The sequence below is a fragment of the Halichoerus grypus genome, chromosome 10, assembly GCF_964656455.1.
Source record: "Halichoerus grypus chromosome 10, mHalGry1.hap1.1, whole genome shotgun sequence".
Taxonomy (NCBI): domain Eukaryota; kingdom Metazoa; phylum Chordata; class Mammalia; order Carnivora; family Phocidae; genus Halichoerus; species Halichoerus grypus.
The window spans coordinates 89,085,483-89,105,632 of NC_135721.1; the positions used below are offsets into that span (position 1 = coordinate 89,085,483).

The 20,150-nt window shown below is 39.5% G+C and overlaps 1 protein-coding gene across 2 annotated transcripts in view; it reads right to left on the reverse strand.

Annotated features, from left to right (window-relative positions):
- The window catches only part of EIF5B (eukaryotic translation initiation factor 5B), a 100,902-nt gene that overhangs the window by 7,440 nt on the left and 73,312 nt on the right, over positions 1 to 20,150 (reverse strand). For both annotated transcript variants that reach the window (XM_078056819.1, XM_036105256.2), the window contains exons 14-22: positions 19,965 to 20,106; positions 8,073 to 8,204; positions 7,059 to 7,241; positions 6,777 to 6,938; positions 5,266 to 5,397; positions 4,057 to 4,188; positions 3,873 to 3,949; positions 3,592 to 3,756; positions 1,584 to 1,722 (exon numbers count right to left, since the gene is read on the reverse strand). In XM_078056819.1, the coding sequence (XP_077912945.1) occupies positions 1,584 to 1,722; positions 3,592 to 3,756; positions 3,873 to 3,949; positions 4,057 to 4,188; positions 5,266 to 5,397; positions 6,777 to 6,938; positions 7,059 to 7,241; positions 8,073 to 8,204; positions 19,965 to 20,106 (1,264 nt within the window). The remainder of the gene's footprint in view (positions 1 to 1,583; positions 1,723 to 3,591; positions 3,757 to 3,872; positions 3,950 to 4,056; positions 4,189 to 5,265; positions 5,398 to 6,776; positions 6,939 to 7,058; positions 7,242 to 8,072; positions 8,205 to 19,964; positions 20,107 to 20,150) is intronic.

Consider the following 20,150-nt stretch of genomic DNA (forward strand, 5'->3'; position numbering starts at 1 on the left):
ATGACACCACCACATCCCCTCTGCCCATCACAAGATGGCTTGTGAAGCAAGAGGACTCATATGCTTTCGACAACTTGGAAAGTGCCCTGTCAACCCAGCGTGCCTTACTACTTCTGCTCTATCCTTTCACACGACACGTGCCATAGGAAGAGGGTGTGGCAGGCACAAACCTTCTCAATCAGAAATGAGCTTGGAGTGGTCAGAATGACGAGCAAGGGGTTTAAGTCAGGGACACATGATGTGGGGCCCTGTAGGCCGAGGTCAGAGGATGAGCGCTGGGAGCAAGCTGAGCTCAGTTACAGTGCAGGAGAAAAGCACTCCACTGCCTGCCTTGTCAAGAGATATGGGAGAGTAAGAGTGAAAATGAGAGGAGTGCTTGGTGTGGCCAAAGCCACACAGGACGTAACTGCTGCAAGCAAATGTCCCACCTCAGTCCACTGAAATGGTGTAAAAGCAATGACCCCCTAGAAGCAACAAGTCCTAGTGCGCCATTTCCCACTAAAGGAACCAGGTCTGGGGCAGGGAAAGCAGTAGATGAGCCTGGAGCATCTTCCTGCACCAGAAAGGAAGAAAATGCTCCCAAGTGCTGAAGTAACCAGCTCGAATGGGCTCCCACTGACCAGAATGGATACTGGTAATGAATTAGAACATCAAATTTTTTAAAAAGGGAGTGTGTATAAGTTACTTAATGAAAAGTTCAGTGGGGAGGAAGGTTCTTTACAAAAATATGGGGGGGAGGGGCAGATCACAATGTTACCAACATTTGTGTAACTGCCTTAAGCAAGGATTACCAGTTACTAAATCTATCAAGATAAAGGTTGTTGAAACATGATATTCACAGGTACTCAAAAGTGCCCCAGACATGACTTAGTAATTATAAAGGGAGAAAGATGTGTTTCTAAGAGTGATGCTGAGCCAACAGCACCTGCCCCAGTAAACGAAGAGGGCCTCGCTACAGTAAGAAAGCCTGTGTGATGGGGTTGGAGGCAGGTGGGAACACCTGTGCATGCAGTATCCGTTTCAACAACTCTAACTTCCATCTGGCGAGGAGGAAACAATCAGACAAATCCAAGTGGAGAAATAATCTGCAAAACAACTGGACTCTCCAGAAAGGATGGGGGGCTGGTCCTATTGAGACTAAAACCTGTAACAACCAAACGCAATGCACCTTGAAGGAATCCTGGACCAGGTCAGCAGATGGCACTCTGCAAGACACTTGGGACAGGTGGGGAAATGTGAGTGAGAACTATAAATTACAGGACATTACTGAGTTAATGTTAATTTTTCTTAGGCAGATGCTAATCTCGAGGAAAGGAATATGGGTGTTCATTATTCTATTCTTTAAACTTCTCCCCAGGCTTGAAACTTCAAAACATCTTTAAAAGGGCACTATTTCAAAGTACCTTGCACCTTTCATTTGCTGAAGCACTGATCGCTGGTGCTAAGAATCAACACTGGCACTCCTTACTGAGGTATAAATCACAGAAGGTGACAAGCTCTGCCTTTCGTCACCACTCCTGGACTCCCCATTTTATTCCTTTAAGGGACCACACTTAAGTTTTGAAAGTACAACCAAAACTTACATTTTTGCTAGGGACGCACATGGGTGTCCCCTGTTTCACCTGACCTGCTTCCACAGTCACTCCCATCACTATTGGGTCTCGAGAATTAAAAATATACTGGGGGAGGATTTTCATCTTGCAGGGAAATACTGCTATGTGCCTAAAAGGAAAAAAGAAAACCCAAAAATTTTGAAGCTGACAAAACCACTTAAACATAAAAAAAAACCAAATCCAAGTGAGTATGAGGCCTCCCCCGTTGGAGAACAGCAGCACTCCCCAGGCGGTGCTGGCAGAGCAGGGCGCACGCTGCGGACAGGACAGCCCTCAGTGTGTCTGCACCGGTCCAGGCCACCCGCCTGGAGTGCTCCACCCCTCGCCATCCTCCTCCCCTCCCTCCATCCCTGCTGTCGCTTCCCAAGTCTTAAAGAAGCCGTATCACAGGGGCACTGAGCCCTGCCCCTAAATTTAGATGGAGCTTCTATGAGAACCTTGACGGGCCCCATGGGCAGCCTGCTCTGAGACCCACACAGGCATCAAACCACAGCCACCTCCTCCGTACCACGTTCCCGAATCAGGTGATCCAAAAGGCCACTACTTCTCTGCTTATCAAGCACGTGCTGAAGTGTTTTCACAGGGTCTGGCAGTCTGCTTTAACCACGTCTTTTCACTTCTGGTCTCATGATTTCAAGCCAGCGTATCCCAGTCTAAATCCTAATACTCATCTGGCAATTCTTTAAATACATACCCCAATTTGAGCCATCACTCCCTATGGTCTGAGCCACCCTCATGTCTTGCCTGGAACACTGGGAGCCTGACAAGACTCCCTGCTGCCTCCCTCAGATCCTCCCCAGGGCCTACAGAGTCCCACCAACTTCTCTGACCCCATCTCCTACCGCTCTCTGTCAGATTCAATGCGGCTGCCTCCCAGTGCTGCCCTTCTGCCTGGACAACTCCCCGTGGGTCTGGGCGGCTCACCCCATGCCCTCCAGATCTCTACTTGAATGGGAGACCGACAGAGCTGAGCTGCTGCCCCGGACCACCCTGCTGGTCATGGCTCTCCTCCTGACTTAGGCTTTCCCTGCTCTGCTCTGCAGCCCTTACCCTACTTCTCATGTGTTCACTGCTTGTCTCGCCTGAGCTGCAAGAGGAGGAGGGACCTGGCCAGGGTCACTGCTGACTTGTCTAGCACGTGCAGCGATGCCACCTACATGGGGCAGGCTCTCCTCCCATGGAATACCTCGCCTCATTGCAGTTCCTCACCGTGCACATTCGCATTTTGATCCTTCCTTCCCAGGTAATCCCAGATAAGAAACTCCAGCAAGAGGGTTTTAGCGACTACTCACCAATTAATGAGACCCAGGCCCACCAATTTGAAAATTAAAAACTGCAAGGCTACAGAGGATTAGTTAACACACTGCTGGAATGCCTCAGATGGGCAGAATTTACAGTTTTTAATACATTATTTCAGGATGCAGCCTCTTCTGGATGAGCAAATGCCATGCTGCTTCTATCGGCCACAAACCTTTCTGGTACAGGTATTCCCCCACATGGCCAAAGTTCGCCTGATGCCACCTTGCTTTTGCAACAGACCTATGTTAGTACCTGCTTTCCCTCACCAAGAGAGGAGGATTTTGCTCTTATGAAAAAAGGCAAAAAGCAAAAACGTTTAGCATTTGTTTTGCAGTGAGCCATTAAGAGGCAGCGGGCACCCCAAACAGAGCAGCCGCGCCAAGCTTCTTCCCAGGGACCACACTCAGCATCTCAGCATCACGCCGCCAGAGCTGGGAGCTGTGTCTGTGAGCATCTGGGCTTCACTTCGATTTATTTTGTTTATTGTTTGGGCCCGGGAGTGCTCAGAAAATTTTCCATATAAATTAATGGCAATTGCTTCTTCACGCTATGCCATTTTGCCTCATGGAAGGTTTCACAGAAATGCTTTACTTTCAGGATAGCGGGAGAAACTCGTACTTGGTAATTCTCAACCAACTTCATTACCAAAGACCCAAAGTAAGTAAAATGACCAACTTACTTAAATTCTTCTTGTTTCTGTTTCTTGTAGTCTTGTCTATATTTCGTAAAGGCATCAAATAAATGATAAATAATCTCTGCACTAAAAATTCTAACTCCTAAACTATCAGCCATTTCTTGTGCATCCCGTTCAATTCTCACATCAAAGGCCAAAATTACTGCATACCTGAAAGGTTCAAACACAATAAAGATCATTCGGAGAAACACAGAGTGTGTCATGAAGGAGTCTGAAGAAAACAGGTAATATGAAAAAGCCTTCACAGCAGAAGAAAAATCACTTACTGGGGATCATGTTCCAGCATCACCGAAGCCTTCATAACATCTTTTTTATGGACTGGACCAATGTTAATTCCTGCATACTGTAGAAAGGGAGTTTCTGAGCTTAAATGCCTGTGTCCGGGAAAAGAAACAGCACTACAAACCATGACTATCACAGACTCCTGTGGAGTCGGGTAGGATTACTTACGGGCACTTCTGATGTTTTTAGAAATTCAAGTAGAGCTTCCAAAGATCCCAGTGTAGATGCCTGGACATAGACTCCTTTTTCTTCCAACTTGATAGCATTTAGTGTCTGCTTTAACTCATGGATCAACTCATCCTTGAAAAGAAGTTAAATGTGACAAGGTTGTAAATATGTATCAGCAATGGCCTAGAATTAAACTGTGTTTCTCTTTTTAATGAAGTATTCACATGAAAATATGAAACCAAGGCCAAGAAAACGTAAGGCGTAGCAGAACCTGTGCTGGAAAGGAGGAGGAGATTTAGGAGCCGAATCTGAGCTGTGTCCCACACTTCACCTTTGTCTTAGATTTACTAATATGGAAATCTATTTAACCTCTGCTGTACTTGGCAAATAAGGTAGCTGGGTGAACAGAATGAAACGAGAAGAATCTTTTCAAAATTAAAAGGACTACATCAGTGTAATGTGTTACGGTAGCCCACGGGCTCTGCTTGACTGCCTTCACTGAAATGCCCTAACCTCGGCGTCCTTTTCCTCTGTCACTGCTCCTTCAGAGATGAAGAGATTTCCCCCAGGAAGAAGTAGGACAGCCGTGTCCAAGCCATGGAGGACGCAGCAGTCCCTGCCGTAGGGGCCTGACCAAAGAGGGATGCCTGCCCTCTCCTTACCGGCCCTCCCCTCAGGTGGCCAACTCCCTGATGGTGGTGACCTGGTGCCGTCTGAGGAGTAACAGGAGTCCCAGCATACGAGATGAGCCAATGTGCTCGGGGGAGTGTCATCTTCTCTTCGGCAAGTGAGTATATAAACTCAAAGTTTGCTTTTGGGAAACTATGCTGGACTCCAGTGGGCATCTGCTCCTACAGACAGGCACACAAGCTTTAAAACAACTCCTACTTCCTTGTAAAATTTTCTTGAGTTCTGTCGGCATATTCAGATACCTAAAAACATGAACAACAAATTCTGGGCTTTTGATTCGTTTTATCTTTAAATAAAATGTGAATTTTAGAATTCTAGTGTATATAAATGTTACTTATGCTAATTCAGAGGACTGTGCAAACTGAAGTAATCTAAACGCATCAACTGTTTGCTATGAGCCACCAGGTAAGGCTTCACAAAGACAGTGGTGCCCACTTCACTCATCACTACCAACATGTGCCCTGCTGGTGTGTCAGACTCACATAGCTTCGGAGGAAAAAAAAAATTTAAGTAACTTACTTTAAGAACTGGGATTTCATCTTCTTTATAAGCCACCAGGAGGGGTAAACCAGCCAATGTCTTCTCTAGGTCTTTTCCAAGAATCTTCACTCCCTGAGCTGCTTCTACTTCTTTATGCTTTTCATACTGGTTCTGTAGAGATCAAAACATTTGCTACCACATTTATTTGAAAAGTGGTTAGGAGCAGGAGATGATGTAAGAGACCATATTTTCATCACCGTGGGGTAGGAAAATTTTTCTTAAAGTAGACACAAAAAGCAATAAACACAAAAGATTGGTAAATTCAACATTAAAATTAAACACTTCTGTTTCTTAAGACACCATAGAAAAGGTAAAAAGACCAGAAGATGCTGCGATGCATACAAGCCACTAACAGTCTAGTCTCCCGACTATACAGACCCCTCCCGTGACTATAAAGACAGACAATGCCGGACCACAGGGACATTGCACGAAGGAGTGAACTTCAATGGCTAATAAACATACAAAATAATGGCCAACCATATTTCAATCAGGTAAGTACCAAATGAAACAACGAGCTACCAGATGGAAAAATTTTAAAATCTGACAGCATCAAAGAGCTGACAGTTGTGCAACCCTAATATACTGCAGTTGAAAGTGTAACTTGTTGGACTCACTGTGAACAACAGTGTGGCCTTATCCAGTAAAACTGGAGCTGAGCACAAGCTGAGGACTTAGCAATTCACTCCTAGGCACATACCCTGCAGAAACTTGCACAACCGCACCAAGAGTGTTCAAAGCAACAACACTGTTGTTAATAGCAAAAATTTAAAAGCTAGAGATGCCCTACACGTGCCATCAACAGGAGAACAGATAAATAAACCATGATATATTCATGGAGAATACCACACAACAAAAATGAACTACAGCTATATGAAACAACATGGGTAAATCTTAAAAGTCTTTTCTTTTCCTTTTTTTTTTTTTTTGAGTTAAAAGCAGCCAGATACAATGGAAATGAGAATGACTCTACTTTATGAAGTCCATACATATTTTTTAGGGGCACACACTCAGGTATTAAAACCATTTTTAACAAAAGATATCAGTTACTCTCATAAACATGGAAGCACGGTTAACTTTTAGGAAGGTGAGGGGGGCGGCTAACATCTGTGAGAGGCACACAGGCTTCTGGGGTGTCAACAATGTTCTATTCTTCATCAGTTTGTCTGCTTCCTAAAAATTTGTTCAACTCTTCCTCTATGTTTTGTGTAGTTTTCTGTATTTGTTTTATTTCATAATAAAAAAATGTGAATAAAAAACTAGTTAGCAGTTTAGAACCAAAACAATATACTTCAGTTCTCATGGAAAGCTTAGATAATAAGAACTTGACACTTCTCCATTCTGACAGATGATCCCTTTATGAAGACATCTAATAGAGGCTGAGGAGCAAGGGCATATTAAGCCAAGCAGCTCTGAAGTGAAGAAGTGACCTCAACAGAACTCATACACACTGTTCATGTGCCCATGTGTCAACACTTACCACCTAGGCTTACCTTCACCCGTAATTCCTTCATTGGAGGAGGTAATAGGAGGCCTCGAATCTGAGTTACAATGGGCCCTTCTACTCCAGGAACAATAATTGTATCTCCTTCCTTCAAACGCCCATTGATCAGTATCACATCTATAGTGGTGCCCATTCCTGGGAGAGCCTTAACCTGAGAGACATAAGTATAAAGGGAGTGAGAGAGATACTACACTATAACAGAAGACAGCCCCCACCCAAGAACTCACAGTTAAAGGCAAAAGGGAAAATAAACTCAAAAGCTGATCATCACCTCCATAACCTGTGCTCTTAGCTCCTCACAGTGTGCAAGTCTCTTGCTCAACATAGTCTGAGTTAACTCAACAAGAAGGTAGATCAGACTTCCCATGCCATCACCAGTATGCGCAGAGGTAGGTACCAAGGACACAAAAGTACGGGGATCCTTATTCTCATAAAACAAAGCTGCATTCAAACCCTAGAGACATAAAAAGCAAAATCATTCCAAAAGGCCAAGCTGTGGAAGGAAGTACCCAGGACAGCATGACTGATAAGACGACAGATAAGCAAATGGCTCCTCTTTGTGAAACTCCTCAAAAACACTCAAGAGATCATGAATATCCTGTAGGTATTAGTTGTATCACAGAAAAGTAGTTTCTTTCCAAGTCAACTTTATTTTTTTTTAGTTTATTTATTTTAGGGGGAAGGGGCAGAGAAAGAGAGAGAACCTCAAGCAGACTCCCCACTGAGCGCAGAGCCTGACACAAGGCTCGATCTCACAACCCTGAGATCATGACTTGAGTGGAAATCAAGAGTCAGACGCTTAACCAACTGAGCTACCCAGGTGCCCCTCCAAGTCAACTTTATTTTTAAAATTTAAACATTCAGGGCGCCTGGGTGGCTCAGTCGTTAAGCAGCTGCCTTCGGCTTGGGTCATGATCCCAGGGTCCTGGGATCGAGCCCCGCATTGGGCTCCCTGCTCAGCGGGAAGCCTGCTTCTCCCTTTCCCACTCCCCCTGCTTGTGTTCCTGCTCTCGCTGTCTCTGTCTCTGTCAAATAAATAAATAGAATCTTAAAAAAAAAAAAAAAAAGTAAAATTTAAGCATTCAGACTACAAAGACAGATCTTTGAAATATTATCTAATTTAAAAAGAAAAAAAGGGATAAGGGAAAAGAATGGAGAACACTACATGCCATTGATAAGGGAACAGAACCAGCATTAGTGAAACTGCTGGCTTTATTATAAGGACAACAGAACAAAAGGAAAAAATATTCTATGATATAGGCTCTTCACGGGAAAGTTTTCTTACCTGCTGTGCAAATTCCACAATAATAGCCTTTGCTCGCTCCTCAAATTCATCTTTTGTATTCTTTTTTTGCTTCTTTAAAGTAGCAGCCACATCAGAATCGGGGCTCTTTTTCCAATCATACAACCTATCAATCTGGACAAAAATTTTTCGTTAAGAAACATCTTTAAAACATTCAGAACACTCAGGAATTAATTAAAGTTAAAGCTCCTAAAAGTTCCTAATGTCTATTATATACATTCAGGAGAGTGTGAATTACTCAAATATTTTATTATACCAAAAAGCTTGTATAACCCGCCTAACTGCATCCCCTCTTAAATTAGAAACTTCTGAGGTAACATGCTGCCCATCAGCCTCCAAACCAGTTCAGGAAAGGCTGCCATTTGTTTGCAAAAGATGAGATCTTAGAATTATCTTAGGACTATTAGTGTATTTTGCTGGAATTCCAAAATGGTTCTGTTTAGTAGTCAGAAATAAGAATTACAGCAAGTATCATCACCAGGAAAATTAGACACCAAAAAAATAGAAAATAAAAATTACATCCTATCTCAGAGAACAGCCCATTTTAATTGTTTTATTGCTCAAATTAGATTTACTCAGTTAAATAAATCATGTATTTTCCTTCACTTTTCAAAAGTGTGATAAATGGGTATAGGGAGGAAAAACTATTTAATAGTAAAAACAAACAAGCAAAATCTGTTTCCTCAGTCTAGGGCTACAATATAAAGAGGCTGCCCAAATCTGAATGCTATAAAGGAGAAAAATTAGTTAGTAGAAATAAGACCCAGAAATGACAAAGATGTTATAATTAGCATATGAGGTCCTTAAAATAGTTATTATAAATATATGTGACTTTAAAGGAAAAATATGAAACCTGTAGAACTAAAAAAAAACACAGAACATGAAAAAAAATTCACTGGATAAGCTTAACAGCAAATTATATATTACAAAAGAAAAGACCGGAAGCCTTGAAGATGTAGCAGTAAAAACTATCCCAAGGGAAGCATACGAAAAAAGCATGAAAGAAAACCTTACTCACTTACAAAAAGTATCTGAATTTTTGAAATTTTTTAAATTGATGAATATATAAATTCAAAGATCTAAGAAAATCAAACTAAAATAGGATAAACATAAACTATTACATAATCTCAATGATGAACGCTCTTAGAAGTTCTTAAAAGCAAAGAAAAAGGAAGACACGTTCACACAGGGAAACAAAGGACAACTAAAGATAAAAGCCATAAAGCAATGATGATGAAGGAGAAAAATATTTTTTAAACCTCTAATTCTATATATCAAGTAAAAATATTCAGAAAATAATTTGACCTTAATGATATTAAAAGCACAACATACCTAAGCAGTGCTTTTTTTTTTTTTTTTTAAGATTTTATTTATTCTAGAGATAGTGAGTGAGCACAAGTGGAGCACAGGGAAAGGGACAAAAAGACTGCGCTGAGCACAGAGCCGGACTCAGGCCTCAATCCAACAACCCTGAGAGCACAACCTGAGCGGAAATCAAGAGTCAGATGCTTAACCGACTGAGCTACCCAGGCGCCCCTAAGCAGTGCTTTTAACAGTGTGCTAAACATACCCTTAAATACTTCTATTAGACAAGAAAAAATATCTGAAATCAACAATCTAAAATTCCACTGTAACTTAGAAAAAGTAGACATGAAAACCAAAGCAGAAAGAAGGAAATGATGAAATTAACACTGGATATCAATGAGATATAAAACAGACAAACAGTAGAGAATATCAATAAAACAAAGAGCTGGTTCTCTGAAACACAAATTTCTATACAAATTAAAGTAAAAAACCAAAATAACCTGTACCTGTTTAAAAGAGATTCTATGCAGATGGGGCTTCCTGGTGAATTCTACCATAAACACTTAAAGAAATTCTATCATTTCTATACAAACTCTTTCAGAAAATAAAGGAGGATATACTTCTTACTTCATCTTACAAGGCAACATTACTCTGATAACAAAACTAGACAAAAGACGTTACAGGAAAGGAAAACTACATAGCAAAATCACTCATGAATACAGACACAAAAATCATCAACAAAAACTTATCAAATCAAATCTGGCAATATATGAAAGAGAGAAAATACATCATGATCAAGTAGGGTTTATTCTAGTAATACAAGGTTGGTTTAACATTTAAAAATTCAACAGTAATCAACAAATGGTGCTGGAACAATTGGACATCCACATGCAAAAAAACCTGAATCTAGACATAACACAGGCCCTCCATGTTACAAAAATTAACTCAGAATAATCACAGACCTAAATGTAACATACAAAACTCAAACTCCTAGAAGAAGAGAAAATGTGATGACCTTGGCTGTGGTGAGGACTGTTTAGATACCACACCAAAGGCATGATCTATGGAAGAAAGAATCCAATAAGCTGAACTTCATTAAAATTAAGAATCTCTATGAAATAAAGAGTGAGTCTAGAGAGTAAAATAAGAAGCCAGACTGGGAGAAAACATGTGCAAAAGACATTTGATAAAGAAGTTGTATCCAAAACATATTAAGGACTCTTAAAAAAATAAAACAATCCAATTTAAAAAAAAGGGCCAATGAATTTGACACCTCAGAAATGGCAAATAAGCACATGAAAAGATGTTCCACCTCTTATAGAACATCTTAAGGAAACACAAATTAAAACAATGAAATACTACCTCATACCTATTAGAATGGCCAAAATCCAAAACAGAATACCAAATGCTGGTCAAGATGTAGAGCAAGAGGAATTCTCAATCACTGCTGGTGGGACTGCAAACTTAAAACCACTTGAGAAGAGTCTGGCGGTTTCTTCCAAAACTAAACACTATTACCATATAATCCACCATCACACTCGTTGGTATTCACCCAGAGGAGGTAAAGACATATGTCCACAGACAAACCTGCACAGGGAGGTTTACCGCAGCTTCATTCATAACTGCCAAACTTGCAAGCAACCAAGACGCCCTTTAATGGATGAATGAATAAACTCTAGTGCATCCAGACAATGGAGATATTAAACAAAATGAATAATGAGCTAAAAGTAAAAAATGAGCCATTAAGCCATGAAAACAGATGGAGGAAACTTTAATTCCTATTTTTAAGTAAAAGAAGGTGACCTGATAAAGCTTACTGTAGAATACTGTACAATACCAACTATATGACACTCTGGAAAAGGCAAAACTATGCAGACAGTAAAAAGATCCGGGACTTTTTTGCTAGGGATTGGGAGGTGGGGGAACAAACAAGCAGAGCAGAAAGATTTTCAAGGCAATAAAAATATTCTATGATACCAAAATGATGGATATATGTCATTATACATTTGTCCAAACCCATAGAATGTACAACACCGAGAAGTAAACCATGGACTCTGGGTGATGGTAAGTCAATCTAAGTTCATCAATTGTAACAAATCTATCACTCTGATGTGAGAGGGAAGGTGCTGATAATGGGGGAGACTGTGCCTGGGGGAGGCAGGGGTAGTGGGAAATCTCTGTACCTTCCCTTCAACATCGCTGTAAATCTTAAATGGCTCTAAAAAAGAAAAAAAAATAAAGTCTTAATAATAAAAAGTTAGTAAAGTCGCCTCAAAATATCAACATTAGTTCATCTTACAGAAGAGAGGAAAAGCCACATAAATATATCAAGAGATGTGGAATAGCCATCTGACAAAAATCAACAACTCATGACTTAAAAAAAAAAACAAAACCACACAAGTAACACTTTAAACAACCTATGACTGACAGCATACGTAACGGTGAAAGACCAGCTACTTCCCCTAAGATGGGGCAAAAAGCAAGGTGTCTGTCATTACTTTTATTCAACATTGTTCTAGAACGTCTAGTTAGTGCAGTAAGGAAGAAGAAAATTTACAGAGCACACACATGAAAGTAAAACAGCTGTTATATGTGCAGATAATTGTGTAGATGGAAAATCCCACATGACCTACAAAATAAGCTACTAGGCCTAACCAGTTAATTTACTAAGATCACAAGATTAAAAATGAATACATAAAAATCAACTATATTCCTATATAAAATTAAAATTAGAAATCTGAATTTTTAAAATGGTATTTACAATAGCACCAAAACCATAAAATACTACAGATAAATTTAGAAAAATATGTCCAACACATGGACAGGGAAACTACAAAATATCATTAAGAGAAAATAAAGAACTAAGTAAATGTAGAGATATCATGTTCACTTATCAGAAGACTCAATTTTGATAAAATGTCAACTCTTATAGAATTTATCTACAGATTAAATACAACCCCAATAAAACTTCCAGAAGGCTTTTTGTAAAAACTAAGAGGCAGATTCTAAACTTTATATGAAAATTCAATGACCCTAAAATAACCAAAACAGTTTTGAGTAATGAAACGTTAAAGAAATGACCACTACCTGCTTTCAAGACATTACTATAAAACTATAATGATCAAGATAGGGTAGTAGTGGCGTAAGGATGGATATATACGTCAATGGAAGAGAAGATAAATACCAAAAAGGGACATATATATATACATGGCTTAATTAATTTTCAACAAAGATTCAAAAGGAATTCAATGGAGAACTTCTGGTCTAAGATGGCAAGATGTAGGAAGACATTGAACTTACCACCTCCATGGACACACCAAATCTACACCTATTCACAGAGCACTGATCCTGAAGAAGAACTAAGAGCTAACTGGAACAGCTTCTGCACAACAAAGACCACACAGAGAATGGCAAGAAAGAGGAAGACACAAACAAAGAGAACCCCCATCCACAACACTGCGAACTGCTGTGTGGAGGGATAGTACTGAGGGGCTGTGAGCAGATTCGTCTGCCCTGGGGTACAGAAAAAAAGCTGCGGTTTGAAAGGACAACTAGAATGTAAAGGAACCAGTTCTAGAACGCTAATAGCAGATGAACTGCTGAAACTCTCTCCAGATACTGTCAAGAGTTACTTTCAAGTACCAAAGTTCACATTCCCCTCCACCCTGACAGCACAAACAGGGGCAAGGTCCAGGCACTCTAGTGGGCCCTCCACCTCAGTGAGCCCTGAGTCCCTAGCCCACACCAGCCCAAGCCACCCCATCAAGGTGGCTCCAGTGCGATGCATACCAGGACATGCCTGGCCAGCCCTCACTACAGGTCCAGCTGTCTCGTCAAGGTGACACGAACACAAAGCACCCTAGAGCACTCCAGGCCCACACCACTTTGGCTCCAGACACTTACCAGGGCAGCCCTGGTGTAGAGCATGTCAGAACCTCCCAACCCACACCAGCTTAGACTCCAGACAACTTGCCAGGGAACCTTCTGCGCAGAGTGCCCCAGGACACCCTTGCCCACACCCGCCCTGGCTTCAGCCACCACCAGGGTGCCCCTGCAGGTAGAGCCCCAGGTCCCCTAGCTTGCATCCACTTCAGGTTCAGCTGTACTCCCAGGGTCCCTTTGGTATAGGACTGCCCCAGCCTGTGCCCACTCAGTTTCAGCTGTCCTGTCAGACTGCTCTTTGCAAGGAGAGCCCCCAAGTCCCCTGGCTTACACCAACTTTAGCTCTAGCTGTGATGCTAGGGTGCTCTCTGCAAATACAGCCCTGGGACCCCCTGGCTTTTACCCATCTGACCTCCAGCTGCGCTGCCCTCTGGGTGGAGAGCCCCAGGAACACCCAGCTTGAACCTACTTCAGTTCTGATTATCATACCAGAGTGGCCCCAACATGGAGTGTGCCAGGACCCACAGCCCACAAATACCACAGCTCCAGCCAGCCACCCAAACTCACTAAGCACATTCTACACAGGAACCCATACACAACATCACTCCCTCTAGTTGAGAAGAAAGAGCTGTTCCACCTAATTCATACAAACAGAGGAAGAAATAAAAATGAAATGACAAAAGAATATACTCCAAACAAAAGAACAAGACAAAACCTCAGAAAAAGAATTAAATGGAGATAAGCACTATGCCTGATAAAGAGTTCAAAGTAATGGTAATGAAGATGCTCACTGGACTGGAGAGAACCATGAATGAACTCAGGGAGAACTTCAAAAAAGACATAGAAAATATAAGAAAGAACCAATCAGAGTTGAAGAATACAATAACTGAAAGAAAAAATACATTAGACGGAATCAACAGATTTAAGGATGCATAAGAAGGGATCAGTGATCTAGGAAACAGGGAAATGGGAAGCACCAAAGCTGAACAGAAAAAAAAGAAAAAGAAAAAAAAATGAGGATAGATTAAGGGATCTCTTAGATAATATCAAGCACACAAACATTCTCTTTATAGAGGTCCCATAAGGAGAAAACAGAGAGAGAAAGGGGCAGAAAACTTATTTCAGGAAGTAATAGCTGAAAACTTCTTTAGCCCTGGGAAGGAAACAGACATCCAGGTTCAGGAAGCAGAGAAAGTTCCAAACACATTGAAGCCAAGGAGGTCCATATCATGAAACATAGTTAAAATATCAAAGATGAAAGATAAAGAGGGAATTTTAAAAGCAGCAACTAGTTATATGCAAAGGAAACCTTATAAGGCTCCTATCAGCTGATCTGTCAGCGGAAATGTGCAGTCCACAAAGGAGTGGAAAAAAAACTACAACCAAAAATATTATACCCAGCACGGTTATTCAGAATTGAAGGACAGATCAAGAGTTTCCCAGACATACAAAAGTTAAAGGAGTTCTTCACTACTTACACCAGCCTTACAAGAAATATCCAAGAGACTTCTATAATTGAAAAAGAAAAGGCCATAATAGAACAAAATTATAAAAGGAAAAAAGACTCACAAAATAAAAAGATGCAAAATATAACAACATATATTTAAAACGTGGAGGAAGTAAATAAAAATGAAGTTCTTTTAGACTATGTTCAAACGTGACTGACCACCAAATTAATATACACTGCTATATACTTTGGATGTCACAAGTGAACCTCATGGTAACCACAAACGAAAACCCGTAATAGACACACAAAAGAAATTCAATCATGACACTAAAGAAAACCATTAATCACAAAAAAGAGAGCAAGAGAAGAAGAAAGGAAAAAGAGAACTACAAAAACCAGAAAGCAAGTGACAAAATGGCAATAAGTACATACCAATTAATAATTACTTTAAATGTAAATGGTCTGAATGCTCCATTCAAAAACAAAGGGTGACAGAATGGTTAAGAAAATAGAACCCATTTATATGCTGCCTACAAGAAACCCACTTCAGTCCTAAAAACACACAGAATGAAAGAGAAGGGATAGAAAAAAGCTATTCGATGTGAACAGAAGTGGAAAGAAAAAAAAAAAAAGCCGGGCAGCAATGCTTATATCAGACAAAGAGACTTTAAAACAAAGACTATTACAAGAGACAAAGAAAGGCACTAATAATAAAGAAATCAATCCAACAAGAAGATCCACAACTGTATTTATGTACGTAAAGCTGGAGCACCTGAAGACATAAAGCAATTATTAACAAACATAAAGGGCAGAAACTGCAAGTAATAACAAGAACAGCAGGGGGCTTTAATACACCCATCACCTCCATGGATAGATCGTACAGGTACAAAATCAATAAAGAAAGAGTGTAAGCAAATGACACATCCTGTGCAACAACAAAGGAATACGTTCTTTTCAAGTGCACATGGAACATTTTTCAGGAAAGATCACGTTACGCCACGAAACAAGTTTCAATAAACTTAAGATTGAAATCATATCAATCCTTTCCAACCAAAACAGTATAAAAATATAAATCAATTACAAGAGAAACACTGGAAAAAACATGTGAAGGCTAAACAACATGGTACTGAACAACCAGGGGGTCAATGAAGAACTCAAATGAAAATGAAAACACAACAGTCCAAAATCTTTGTGATACAGTGAAAGCAGTAATAAGAGGAAAATTTGTAGAAACACAGGCCTATCTCAAGAAAATAAACAATTTAACCTTATACATAAAGGAACTGGGGAGACACAACAACAGCAACAAAAGCCCAAAGTTAGTAGAAGGAAAGAAATAACACACATTAGAGCAGAAATAAATGAAAGAGACTATAAAAACAATAAAGAAGATCAATGAAACCAAGAGCTCATTCTTCACAAAGAAACAAAATTAATAAACCTTTAGCCAGACTCGTTGAGAAAAAAAGGACTCAAAATCAGAAATAGAAGTTACCGACACCACAGAAATACAAAGGACTAGGAGTCTATTACAAAAAATTATATGCAGGGATCTGCCTTCAGCTCAGGTCATGATCCCAGGGTTCTGGGATCGAGCCCCGCATCAGGCTCCCTGCTCAGGAGGGAATCTGCTTCTCCCTCTGTCCCTCCCCGTTTGTGTGCTCTGTCTTGTGCTCGCTCTCCCTCTCTCAAATAAATTAAAAAAAAAAAAATTACATGCCAACAACTTTGACAACTTAGAAGAAATGAATAAATCATTAGAAACATACAACCTTCCAAGACAGAATCAGGAGGAAACAGAAAATCCAAACAGACCAATTAATTGCTAGTAACAAAACTGAACCAATTATCAAAACAGTCCCAACAAACAAGTCTAGAACTTTTGAAGCCAAATGGCTTCACATGTGAATTCTACCTAACACTTAAAGAATAGTTCATACCTATTCCTCTCAAACTATTCCAAAAAACAGAAGAAGGAAAATTTCCAAATACATTCCATGATGCCAGTATTACCCAAACTCCAAAACAAGACAAAGACACTACAAAAAAAGAAAACTGCAGGCCAATGTCTCTGATGAACACAGATGCAAAAATCCTCAACAAAACACGAGCAAACCAAATTCACCAATACATTGAAAACAATCATTCACCATGATCAAGTGGGATTTATTCCAGGGTTGCAAAGATGGTTCAATATCTAAAATCAATCAAAGTGATACACCACATTAACAAAATGAAGGACAAAAGTCCTAAAATCACCTCAACAGATTCAGAAAATGAATCTGACAAAAACCAATATCCATTCATGATAAAAACTCAACAAAGTGGGTTTAGAGGGAACATACCTCACATAATAAAGGCCATATATCACAAACGCACAGCTAACATCATACTCAATAGTGAAAAACTGAGAGCTTTTCCTCTAAGACTGAACAGGGCAAGAATATCCACTCTTGCCACTTTTATTCAATACAACACGGGAAGTCCCAGCAGTAGCAATAAGACAAGAAATAAAAGTCATCCAAATTGGTAAGCAAGAGGTAAAATCATCACTGTTAGTGTTATGACAGGATAATACATATAGAAACCCCTAAAAACTCTACCAAAAAATGAGTAGAATGCATTTATTCAGTAAAGTTGGAGGATACAAAATTAATATACAAAAATCTCTTGCATTTCTATACACTAATAATGATAGTGATAGATAATAATAATTAAGTAGGAGAAAGGCAAGTTAAGAAAACCATCCCATTTTACAGTTGTGCCAGAAAGAATAAAATACCTAGAAACAAATTTAATCCAAAAGGTGAAAAACCTGTACTCTGAAAACTCTAAGACACTGATAAATGGAAGATGACACAAATGGAGAGATATACCACACTTGTGGATTGAAAGAATACTGTTAAAGATGTCCATTCTACCCAAAGCAATTTACAGATTCAATGCAATCCCTATCAAAATACCAACAGCAATTTTCACAGAACTATAACAAATAATCCTAAAATTTGTATAGAATCAGAAAAGACCCCAAATAGTGAAAGCATTCTTGAGAAAAAGAACAAAGCTGGAGTTATCACAATCCCAGATTTCAAGCTATAGTACAAAACTATGGTAATGAAAACAAGAGTGGAACTGGCACAAAAATAGACACAGTTCAATGGAACAGAACAGAGAGCCCAGAAATAAACCAATGCTTATAGGGTCACTCTATTACAAAAGTGAAAGGAATATACAATGGGGAAAAGACAGTCTCTTCAATAAATGGTTCTGGGAAACATGGACAGCTACATGTAAAAGAATAAAACCAAACCACTTTCTAACACCATACACAAAACAAACTCAAAATGCATTAAAGACCTAAATATAAGACCTGAAACCATAAAACTCCCAGAAGAGAACACAGGCAGTAATTTCTCTGACATTGGCTGTAACAACACTGTTATGTCTCCTAAGGCAAGGTAAACAAAAATAAACTATTAGGACTACACCAAAATAAAAACCTTTTGTAAAGTTAGGGAAACCATCAACAAAACAAAAACACAACCTACTGAATGAGAGAAGATATTTGCAAAGGATATATCCAATAAAGAGTTAATGTCAAACATATACAAAGAACAAACACAACGCAACATGCCAAAACACAAATTATAAATAAAACAATGGGCACAGAACCTAAATAGACATTTTTCCAAAGAAGACAAAGAAATGATGGCCAACAGACACATGAAAAGATGCTCAACATCACTAATCATCAGGGAAACAAAACCACAGTGAAATACCACCTTATGACAGAGTCAGAGTGGCTAGTATCAAAAAGACAATAAAAAACAAGTGCTGCTGAGGATGTGTAGAAAAGGAACCCTGTAAATTGGTACAACCAATCAATGTGGAAAACAGTATACAGATTCCTCAAAAAACTAAAAATAGAAATACCATTATGATCCAGTAATCCCACTACTGAGTATTTACCTAAAGCAAGTGAAAACACTAATTCAAACAGAGAGATGCACACCTATGTTTATTGCATCATTATTTACAATAGCCAAGATATGAAAGCAACCTAAGTGATCACTGATAGTTAAATGGATAAAGATGCGGTGTGTACACATACATACACACACAGACACAGACACACACACCCCGGAGTATTAGTCATAAAAATGAATGAGATCTTGTCATTTACAACATGGACAGACCCAGAGGATATTATACTAAGTGAAATAAGCCTGACAGAGAAAGACAAATACTATATGATTTCACCAATTTGTGGAATCTAAAAAGAAAAAACAAAATAAAGCAAAAACAAGCAAACAAGTAGAAACAGACCCATAAACAGAACAAAGTGGTTATGAGAGACAGGGCGGGGGGGGGGGGGGCATGGATGAACCATGGAGGGGAGTAGGACATGTAGAATTCCAGTTATAGAATGTATAAATCACAAAAATAAAAGGTACAGCATACTGTTAACAGCACTGGACAGCAACAGATGATAGCTACATTTGTGAACACAGCATAACGTGTATAGTTCAATCACTATGTTGTACACCTGAAACTAATGTAACATTGTGTCAACTGTACAGCATTATAAAAAAGAAATCAATGAAGTATAATCTTTTCAACAAAAGGTTTTGAACCGAATTTTCATGTGGAAAAAGGTGAAACTTGATCTTTATACTATGCACAAAAATTAACAAAAAATACCACATATCTAAATGTTAAATAAAATTATGAAAATGGTTAAAGACTACTTATAGAGAACATAAGAAACACAAATTATAAAAAAAAATTTCTCAGGGCACCTGAGTGGCTCAGTCGTTAAGCGTCTGCCTTCGGCTCAGGTCATGATCCCAGGGTCCTGGGATCAAGCCCCACATCTTCCCCCTCTCCCTCTCCCACTCCCCCTGCTTGTGTCCCCTCTCTCGCTGTGTCTCTGTCAAATAAATAAAATCTTTAAAAAAGAAAAAGGGGGTAGGCTTACTGTAAAAGAACATGAGTGAGCATTCTGGGAATATGGAGATGGTTTATATTCTGATGGTGGTGGTTATATGTGTATATAAATTTGTCAAAATACACTTAACTGTCTACGGCCACCCTGAGCGCACCCGTTCTCGTCTGATCTCAGAAAATACACTTAACTTAGCATAAATACATATTGTTATATGAAAGTTATACTAGGATATGTGTTTAATCACAAAAATTTAAGAAGCATGTTTTCATATTAATTCTTCAGGGGAGCTTACCTTATTGAGTGCAACAATGAAGGGACATTTTTTAGATTTCAGAAGGTTAATAGATTCAATTGTCTGGGGCTCCAAACCATGCATAATATCAACGACTAAAATGGCAATATCACAAAGAGAGCTTCCTCTGTTTCTCAGATTACTGTTGAAAAGAGGGAAAAGATGCATAAATAGAAATCTTGAAAT